We start from the raw sequence: 10,906 nt of genomic DNA on the forward strand, positions 1-10,906 counted from the left end.
AATGAGAGAAGAGACATCATCACAATCCTACAAATGTTAAAAAGATAATAATGAGATATTATGAACAACTTTGTGCCAATCAATTCAACACCTTCGGTGAAATGAACAAATTCCTTCAAACACACAGAATACCAAGGTCTCCTCAAGAAAAAATAGATAACCTGAACATAATTATTAAATGCATTTAAAATCTAGTTAACAACCTTCTCACAAACAGAAGTTCAGGCCTAGATGGCTTTACTGATGAATTCCACCACACACATAGGTTAGAAATAAGACCACTTCTACAAAATTCTTCTCTCCACACGAAGAGAGAACACTTCCCAGAGCACTCTACCATGCCAGCATTACTCTGACATCAAAACCAAAAACATTATAAGAAAACTATAGTCAATATCCCTCATGAACTTAGATGCAAAATTTCTTAGCAAAATTTTAGCAAATTAAGTTCAACAATATCTACAAAGGGTAATAATACAACATGACCAACTGGGGTTTATCCAGAAACACAAGCTTGATTTAACGTCTGAAAAATCCATCGATATAATTCACCATATTGAGACTAAAGGAGAAGAAAACATGATTATCTCAAGAGGTGTAGAAAAAGCACCTGACAAATTTCAACATCCATTTATGTTAAAATAAACAACTCTTAGCATTAGTATTAGAAGGAAAATTCCTCAGTCTAATAAAGGACATCTACAGAAACCTAGTAACATCACACTTGATAGTGAGAAACTAAACGTACTTCTGGGAAGGACTGAGAAAAAGGCAAGGATGTTCACTCTTCCCATCTCTATTAAACATTGTACTGGAGGGGCTAGCCAGTGCAATCACGCAAGAAAAAAAAAATAGGCGTCCAGATCGAAAAGGAAGAGGTAAAATTGTCTTTATTTGCAGACATGATGATCAATGTAAAAAAAAAAAAATCAACAGAATCCACACAAAAAATCTACTAGAACTAAAAATTGAGTTACAGAGGTATCAATATAAAAGATATATAAATACCAAAATTAATTACAGCTCTAAACACCATTGACAATAGCATAAGAAAATATGAAAAACCTGGTATCTGACAAAAGAGGTTCAAGGCCTTTCACTGAAAACCACAAAACATCTCTGACAGAAATTAAAGATCTACATAAATGGAGAGATCTACAATGTTCATGGGTCAGAAGATCTGATATTGGTAAGAGATTGATTCTCCCCCAGTTGATCCTGAGGTTCAATGCAGTCCCAAGCAGAATCTCACCAGGCTTCTTTGTAAAAATTGACAAGCAGCTTCTAAAATTTATATGGAAGTACAAAGGACCCGGAATAACCAACACAGCTTGAAAGAGAAGAGCAAAGGTGGACGGTTTTCCTTATCTTAAGACTTTTACAAAGCTGTAGTAACCGAGGCAATGTGGTATTGGCATAAAGACGGACTAAAAGGTCAATGCATCAGAACCGCATCACCAAAAAGAGGCCCACACTTTTATGGTAAATTGAGTTTTTAAAAGGGTGCCAAGGTGACTCCCTGGGTAAGGAATACTCTTTTCAGTGTACAGCACTGGAACAATTGGACACTCACATAAAAAAAATTAAGAACTTCAAGTGAAATAACACCATTTGTAGCAACATGAATGGACCTAGAGATTATCAGACTAAGTGAAGTAAGTCAGAGAAAAATATCACATGAAATCGCTTATATGTGGAATCTAAAATGACACAAATGAACTTATCTACGAAACAGAAACAGACTCACAGACATAGAGACCAGACTTGTGGTTGCCATGGGGGAGGCGGGTGGGGGAGGGATGGATTGCAAACTTGGGATTAGCAGATGCAAACTATAATATATAGGATGGATAAACAACAAGGTCCTACTGTATAGCACAGGGAACTCTATTCAATATTCTGTGATGAGCCATAATGGGAAAGAATATGAAAAAGAATGTACATATATGTATAACTGAATTACTCTTCTGTACAGCAGAAATTAACACAACTTTGTAAATCAACTATACTTCAATAAAAATAAATTATAAAAATTAAGAACTTCAACCCATAATTTACATGGTGGACAAAAGGTAACCCATGGACCTAAATGTAAGCACTGAAACTAAAACCACCAGAAGAAAACACAGAAGAAAACCTTAGTAATCACGTACTTGGTAAAGATTTCCTAAATATGACATTCAAAGCATGAAACACATAAAAAATGAAAAAGCAATAAATTTGACTTCATTAAAATTGAGATCTTTTCGTTTTTAAAAGACACTATTAAGTAAAGGAAAAGGAAAGCCATAGACTGGGGCGGAAAATATTTGTAAAACATATACCCTTGTATCTAGAATATATAAAGAACTTTCACAACCCAGGAAATAAGACAAACAGATCCATTTCTAAATGAACAAAAGGTCTGAAAGACACTTCACCAAAGAAGTCATACAGAGGCCAATAAACCACGAAAAGATCCTCAACATCATTAGTCATTTGAAAATGAAAATTAAACCACAAGGAGACAGCACTCCCCCACCTTATCAGATTGACTAGAATGGAAGAGACCAACCCCATCGAGCGCAGGTGAGGACTGCGGGGACTGAAACTCTCACGCGGCTGGCGGGACTTATAAGTGGTGTGACCACTTCGGAAAACAGTTAGCCAGTTTCTTAAGCGATTAAATAAACACCTACCATAGTATCCAGCCATCCTACCCCTAGGTATTTACCTAAGAAAAAAGAAATACAAGTCCTAGCGGCAAGGTCCTACCATAGAGCACAGGGCACTGCATTCAATACCCCGTGATAAACCATCATGGAAAAGAATATGGAAAAGAATGTCTGTATATGTATAACTGAGCCACTTTGCTGTACAGCGGAAATTAACACAATGTAAACCAACTATACTTCAAGAAAATATATTTTTTAAAAAAGAGGAAATACAAGTCCTTGCAAAGACTTGAACACAAATGTACACACAACAGCTCAAAACGGGAAACGACCCAAATGCCCGCCACCACGTGAATGGATAAACAGACTGTGGCTCGTCCACACAGCAGAACCCAAGTCAGCAACGAAAAGAATGGCCCCTGGATACACGCAACCACCTGGATGAACCTCAGAACAACGTGCGGCACCAGACAGGAGCACGCACGCGTATGTGATCCATTGACCAGAGGACCCTGGAAAGTACAGACCCGTCTCTGCTGACGGGCAGGGCAGTGGCTGCCTCCTGAGTGGGGAGGGGCGGCAGGAGGGATCCCAAGGCCCTGAGGACACCTCTGGGCGTAACGGTCTCATGGTGTCCGACTGTGCGCTGTAAGTATGGCCGTCTATCACACGTCGATTATACCGCAATTGAAAGCTGGCTTTGGCTTACGTGAACAGAGTACATAACCCAGAGGCTACCACATCTGTGTAGATCCGGCCATCGTGGCAAACCTGAGCCTGTCCGTCTGTCTGTCTGCTGCTCCCCCTTGCGTTTCAGGTGCAGAGGGCCCAGGTGCTGCTAACAGACCCCTAACTGAGGTCACTGGTTCCCAACCAAGGCGCCTTCGGTGGGCACTGACGGCCTTCCCATTTACTTCCCCAGCACCCCCACCCCAACCCTGCCAGGAGGAAGAGGCCACTTGTCCACCACTGTCCCTTTGGCCCTCAAGGCCCTCAGCTCTGGACTGAGAACACAGCCCCAGGCACCTGAGCTACCCACAGCACCGGGGTTCTAGGCTGAGGTCTGGAGAGGGTCGGGAATGCGTGCGGCCCACCAGGCGGTCTGGGGGGGATCTGGACCACCGCCACCTGGAGTTTCTCTGGTGAGGCCTGGGGGCCTGTGTGTGCGCATCCTGGCTCTGGGGCCTTGGAGAGCCACCGCCAACGGCAGGCCTACCCTGAAGCAGAAAGGGGGAGAAGCCCGGAGCCCGGGGCCTGCTGCCCCACTGCCACCCGTTCTCAAGGTGGGGTACAGAGGCCTCCAGCTGCCCGTTTACACAGCGACCAGTGACGGAGCTTATGACATGTTTGGCTCTCCAAACACTGGGGAGAAACCAGGAATTCTTACAAACTCCCCGGGACGAGAGAGCATCTTCCCAATGTCCCAGAGCTCCTAAGTGGTCTAACAGATGTCCTCGTTTGAAAGAAAATCACCTTGACCCTGAAATGAAGACAGAGCCCTTAAGCAAAAGGGGGATGCTTGGAGAAAGTTCAGGGGACCCCAACAGCAGGGGCTGAGCCCCGCTGCCCAGCACCCTGAAAACGGTGAGGTCACCAGGGCTCTGTGGTCACGTTCAGTCTTCTGCAGCCGGGTCCAGGGACCTCGCAGAGTCGGCAACGCTGAGAAATGAATACACACGGACCCAGCCCAATCCCCGCCGCCGAGGACCGCGGCCCCCGTCTCCGACCCTCCTGGCCGGGCTCAGAGAACGGTCGGTCGGGGAGAAGACACAGGCCCAGCTCAAGAAACTGAAGATGAAATAAAGACGCTGCCCGCCCCCGCTCCCACCCAGGTCTCCCCACTGCACCGTGTTCCGAACGCACAAATTATCCTCAGCTCATCACGCTCGGAAACTGACCAGACCATCGCCCGCCAGGAAGGGGGCAGGCTGCACCTCTCAGCACACACTTGACATTTTGTTCCCGTCCAGGCTTCCCGTGCTGACAGTTTCTGGATTAAATGTGCAAATGGAACGCGGCCCCGAGGGCGTCCCGCTCCCTGCCGGCCGAAGCTCCAGCCTGTGTGCCTGTGTGCACGTGTGCGCGCAGACACGTGGATGTGCCTGAGTGTGCACGCCACGTGAGCGCGTCCACACGTGCGTGTCTGTGCGCGCATGTGCGTCCCTGTGCACGCCTGCCTCTCTGCCAGTGTCCGGCTGGACCAGGTATGTTTTTACCAACCAGATCCTTCAAGCTGGGAAATTGGCACCACCAGCTCGCAGCAGCCCCGGCTTGGGCGTCTGCTCGGCACGGGGAAATTCTCTCAGCCCAGGGTGGCTGGGTCCACCTGGAAACGCAAACGTGACACCCCTGCCCCGAGCTTTGGGCCGGGGGTGTCTGTCTCGCAGCCGCCAGCCAAGGGGAAGTGAGACTGCCAAGGCCTGAGGCCCGGACTCGCCTTCCGGGGCAGCCAGAGGCCCCGGGGGATCGGCGCCTGCAGACCCACGCGTGAGCGGGGGAGCGTGGCCCCCGATTCCCACGACCCTGCGGAGGCTTGAGGGCTTCCCTGGGCCCCCTCTGCGCTCACGGGCGTCATCAAGGCCTCCTGAGCCCAGCTGGGGCTGCCGCCCAGGGGCCCAGAAGAAGCTGACAGGCAGTCCACTGGGCACATGGGACTGGCCCCGGTCGGGGGCATCTCCTGCCCGGTCACAGGAGAGGGCTGCCAGCAGCCGCCCGCCCCAGGGGCCTCCACAGCTCCGCCTTCCACTCACCCCACCCGGTGTGCCTGACCCACACATAGCTGGGAGACAGAAAATGCGCAAAGAGCAGCCGCTCCCGCCCCCCAACCCTGGCTCTGAGGACCGTTTAGTGAGTCAGGGATCGGGGGCGGGGGGTGGGGTGGGTGGGCAAGGTGCACGGGCAGCGGCCCCCCGACCCCGCAGGGCTGCACCAGCCCCCTCCCCCCACCCGTGAAGTCGCACAATGGCACACTTCAATGGGCGCACAGCCGGGGCCTCTGGTTCCCATTCTCCGTGACCTGGGGAAGCAGAGGACACGATTATAGCCCATCTGAATGCAGGCTCCTGGGGCGATCGTTCTGGCACCTGCAAGCCCCCAGCCCCCACCCGGGGGTGACAGCTGGCAGACCCCACCGCGCCGTGCACCCCACGGCCACGAGGCCCCGCCGGGCTCATCCCATTATCCCTGACGACTTCCCCAGGGCAGCCCCCACGTGGAGCGCCGGTGCCAGGCCCCCGCCCGCGCCCGGCGACACGGCTGCCTGTTCAGCCTGATGCCCGTCATGTTATGTCAGCTGTTACCCCGCGCTTAAAACAAGGCACTCCAGCTGGTCAGGGTCAGATGCAAAAACAAGCCCTGACAAAACCCGGCCCTCCAGCTACCCCAAGCCGGAGACCCCACTGAATGTGGCACTTAAAGACGCGCTTCTCTGCAGCCCCCGGGCAGAGCATAAAGGAAACACCTGTCCCAAGGACGGCACACTCTAATCCCACCAAATCCCCAGTGGAGGGGCCCGCGGGCCGCAGCAGGCGCCCGCACCCCAACGTCCGACTTTGGTCCTGGACCCTCACGTTCTGGCAGGCGAGGCGGGACGGAAAACACGGAGCAGTCCCCCCATCTCCGCCCAGGCCAGACCCACACCGCGGGGGGCAGAGCGCGGTGCAGGACCCTCCCCCCGGGGGGCGGCTACTGGTGCAGGTGAAGACCCCCCTCCTGGACGGTTGACGCCTTCCAGACGGGCAAGAGGGACGCCTGGCCCAAAAGGCCCTCCTGCCGACACGGGAGGCCAAGCTCCCCGTCTGACCAGACCCCGACGCCCCCGCTGGTCCCCAGCCCCCTGCACCCCAACCGGGGGCAGCTCCGACTGACTCTGGTTACCAGCCTGGGGCTGAGTCTCCACAACCTCGGAAAAGGGTGAAGAAAAGAGGGGGTACGGGGGGGCTGCAGGGTGAGACCACCCAGACACCTGGCCGCTTTGGAGAGAAAGCCGTGGAGACCACCAAACACACGCACACACGCGGACACACAAATACGCACGCACACGCATCGCGGGTGCCAGGAGAGGCCGTGGGCTCCCCCGTCTCCTTCTGCCCGAGGGAGCGGAGGCCGGCCCAGCAGCCTCCGCCAGCAGGATGGTCGTTCCTCCCTCCCGGGGCCCCTGGACCCAGCGGGACGGGCTTCCCCAAGGGGGGAGCCTAGGAGACGCTCCCAGAGCCCAGGGCGGACGGGGTGCCGGCCAGGGGCTGTCAGCAGGCTCCCGGCAAAGACACCCCGGAAGGCAGCTAAGACGCCGGCACCCACCTCACAGCACAGAGCTTTACAGCCTGAAAACAGGAAACACTGTAGAAACAAACAGACCCAGACCCAGTGGTTCACACAGCCGGGGGCGGGGGGGAGCCCTGCGGGCCGGGCCCTGGCTGGTCTCGGGCCCCAGGGCCTCCACTTGACCTCGCAGAGTCTCCCCGGGACCCGAGAGCACCCGCCCCACCGCCCTGCTTTCCTTCAGGAGGAAACTCTGGGGGCCCAGGGGAAGTGATCTGGAGGAGGTGCCCTGCTTCCGGGGGGACCAGGGGCTGCAGGTGGACGTCCCCATGCCCCCCTCGCCCCCGCCCCATCCCTCAACCCCAGGTGGGGCCCTGTCCTCCCCTGCAAGGGCTCAGGGCGTAAAACTGCCCGGCGGCCCCAGGGCGTGACCTGATTCAGGCCACTCGTGCCGGATCGGGTTACGTGTTTTTCGGGAAAGTTTCAAACACTTTGCAGTTCCCTCCACCTCCTGCCCAGGCCCCCCTCCCCTGGTTCTGAATCGACTTGATGGACAGGACCGTCCTGGCCCGGGACGGAGCGTGGGCTTCACAGAGGGCGCCTTTGTTAGCGAGCGCAAGTTGCCCTAGGACCTCTCCACCCACAGGGCCCGTGAGCCCGCGGAAGTTTCCGGTTACAGCTGAGGGTTCCCGTTTTCACGGCTCTCGGCTGAGCGCAGACCCCGCAAGAAGGAATGTCAGCTGTCCCCTCAGGAGCAGCTGCCTCCAGGCCAGGAACGCAGCCAGCCCTGGGGACGGGGACCCTGGCGGGCATAAACGATGGCCCCGGAGGTGGGGACAGCCCGAGTCACCACCCTGGGCCCCAGAGAGGGCCCCGCGAGCCTCGAGCCCTCGGCCTCTTCCTGCTCAGATGCCCTTGGGGCTGGGGGACCGTCCCCCTTATAAGGTAGGGACAGTGGCACTCGGCCCTGCAAGCCCAGGAGGGAGACCCCAAAGGGAGGGTCCAGGCCACTCCAGGCTGAGGAAGCCAAAAACCCACAACCACACACAATGAGGAAAAAAGGCCACAGGCGCTGGGAGAAGCAATGACACTCGAGTGTGGATGGGGGCGGTGGTGGAGAAATGCCCTGGAGACACGAGAGGAAGTGAGGGGCCCGTCACAGGGAGCAGAGGCGCCGGGCCCCTGGTTTAGGGGGCTTTAGAGGGGGCTCAGGCCAATGTCCACAGAATCCCGGGGGTCGGGGTTCTCGTTCTCAGGGGTCCCCACCAAGTGGCAAAGGGGCTCTAGAGAATTAGCCGAGACCCCTTGAGGGCAGCAGCTTCAAATTCTGCTTGGCGGCCCTTAAGCTTCTGTTCACGGACTCACATGGGGACATCAGGGGTGACCCAGACCCGGGGAAGTGCAGGCGCTACCTGGGTCTTGCCCACCCCACCTGGCACGGGGTGGACAAACACAGCAGTCTGCCTCTCCCCAGACACGCACTCTCCAGGGTGGGGCCCTTCCTCACCTGCCCGAGGAGCAGCCCGGACCCCGACCCCCAGCTCACCCCCTCCCCCCTCCCCAAGGCCAGTGTCCCTCTGTCCCGTCTCCCTGGGTCGGCACCGGGCAGGGCCTCAGAGGCACGAGCGAGGGGGCCCCTGTGGCCTGGACCCGCAGGCCGCTCCACACCCCCAGGCTGCACAGTCAGACCCCGGGACACTTCAGCCAGCTCCGCTGGGCAGAAATATCTGGAATGCAGACTGCGGTGCGGGGCTGTCCCTTAGCTTTCAGTGTTTCTGCCCCAAACCCAAGAGGCTCTGCTGTGCCCACGGAAAGTCTCTGCCCATGAGGCAGCCAAGACCCCCACCCTATAGAGGGACAAGTGGGACACCTGAGCCAGGCCAAGGCCCAACCCTGGCCTGGCGGGACATGCGTGTCCACACGCACACACACGTGTGCTCGCAGAAGGGCACCGCCACCGCCTTCCGGCTCCCGGGAGCAGGGTGTCAGTCCCTCCCCACGCTTCGGCGCTGGCCCCCTCTTACACAGGGCCCACGGGGAGGGCCCTGGGGACGCAGACATGAAGCCCGTGTCCTGCCCCTGAGAATCCCTGCTATTTGCACACAGACCCTGGCATGTTAGTGGGTGCACGAGAAACACTTGCTGGCTGAACAAACGCAGGCGAGGACACCCCTACCAGGGTGCAGGGAAAGGGTGGACTACATTCTGAGGCAGAGCATCAGACAAGGCCCAGGCAGTGGGAACCAGTCCTCACTGGGCAGCTCCTGTGTGCTGGGGACAGAGACCAAGGAGCTCAAGGCCCCGCAGTGGGGGAGATGACATCTTCCAAGAGCACTGGGGGACGAAGCCAGTGATGTCACTGGGCGAGCAGGAAGGCATCCCAGAAGCAAATGCACAGGAGCGGGGCTTTGTGGGATGTGTAGGAGTTCACCAAGCAGAGAGGAGACGGCTGGAGAAGAGCACTCCAAGGAGGAGGCGGCCTTGGAGAAAACAAGACCTTGGGGTTTGTTAATGAAAAGTCTGGGCCACCCGCTGGTGCCCTGACATTGGGTAGGAGTGACTTAAGCTCTGTGAGTCTCATCCCCTCTGTGTGAGTGAAGGACAGAGCAGAGGGCGTGCATGCAGCAGGCTCCCCACAGGGGCCGCTGGCCCTGACTTAGCGTGGTCGTCTTTACTGGCATGTGAAGGGTGTAGAGAGCAGAAGCTGGGAACACGCGGGCCTGCAGAGGCCCGAGCTGAGTGTGAGCTGGGGCCGCCGGGGGGGGGGGGGGGGGGGTTCTGAGGACAGAGCCTAGACTGCGTTCCTGAGAAAAGTGAGGCCCGCAGAGGGGCCCAAGGGGGCCCAGAGAGTCCCATGGAGCCTGGTTTTGCATCTGGGAAACTGAGGCCCAGGGGACGGGAGAGTCTCGCTCCGTGCTGGGGGAGCCGGAGCCCCGGGGTGGGTGATCCAGCGGCGGGAAGGCTGGGTCACCGCCGAGGGGCCTGGGCCGGGGAGGAAGCCGCAGCAATGACCTCATCCCCTAGGCCTCCGGGCCGCGGCTCACGGGGTTTTTAACCGCAGCATCGCAGGACAATTCCCTGGTATGTTCCCCACCAGAAGGCATGGAATACGCGGTGTCTGTGTTGTGCTTTTGAGTGCCTCTCTCTTTGTGTGGGATTTGAAAAAGGAAGGAAAAAAAAAAAACAAAAAAAACCCCCCTCGATTTCAGAGACAAAAACCAGCCCCTCACCTGGGCCCAGCCTGGGTCTCTTATTCCAGAGAGTGGGGAGGGGAGTGTTTCTGCCACAGCAGCAGGACAGGGGGAGACACAGAAGAGCCACCCAGACCCAGAACTCGTCCACAGGCGCGCGTGCGCACAGAAACACGGGCACAGAGCACACACGCACAGACCCACGCACACACACGTGCGTGCACGGCGATGTGCATGAGCAGACACACAAGCACACCGCACGCCTACATGCACAGACACACGTGCACACAGGCAGGCACACACACGTACGTACACACACACACACACACCCAGGGCTTCCTCTGAATTCAGGAACCATGTTGGGAGCCGGCCCTGCAGCCCTGGCAGTGGCCCTTTTCCCCGGGAAACCACAAACAAGGCTCAGATCTCAAACGGGCCCATTCACAGCCCTGGGACAGACCCTGCAGCAGAGTTGAGATTCCACCCAAAATGGCTTTTTCAGGCCCCCCAAATCTCCCTGGTTCAGCAGAACGCTTAATCCCTCGGAGGCCGCCCTGGGGCTCCCTCACACAGAGCTGAGATAACAGCTCTCTGGCCCCATAAAAGCGAACGCATGAAAAGAAAGGAAGAAATATGGGCTCTCTGGGAAAACACAGCTTTGAATGACTTTTTCTCCACCATTTAAGCATCGTGCTGCTCTCGGAATCCTGTGTGGAGCCCACGCTCGGCCCCTCCTGGGCTCCCGGCTGCGGTCTGGCTCCGCTCGGAGCTCTGGGCCGGGGCCAGCAGTGCCCGCGATCC

General features: G+C 56.2%; 1 protein-coding gene across 1 annotated transcript in view; it reads right to left on the minus strand.

The window, feature by feature from the left end:
* KCNQ1 (potassium voltage-gated channel subfamily Q member 1) overlaps window positions 1–10,906 on the minus strand; it is a 311,701-nt gene that overhangs the window by 280,002 nt on the left and 20,793 nt on the right. The window contains exon 2 of the mRNA XM_029207933.1: window positions 3,037–3,101. Coding sequence (XP_029063766.1) covers window positions 3,037–3,101 — 65 coding nt within the window. The remainder of the gene's footprint in view (window positions 1–3,036; window positions 3,102–10,906) is intronic.

This window comes from Monodon monoceros, unplaced genomic scaffold (genome assembly GCF_005190385.1).
Source record: "Monodon monoceros isolate NGI ecotype Baffin Bay Population unplaced genomic scaffold, NGI_Narwhal_1 Super_Scaffold_7, whole genome shotgun sequence".
NCBI classification, from domain to species: domain Eukaryota; kingdom Metazoa; phylum Chordata; class Mammalia; order Artiodactyla; family Monodontidae; genus Monodon; species Monodon monoceros.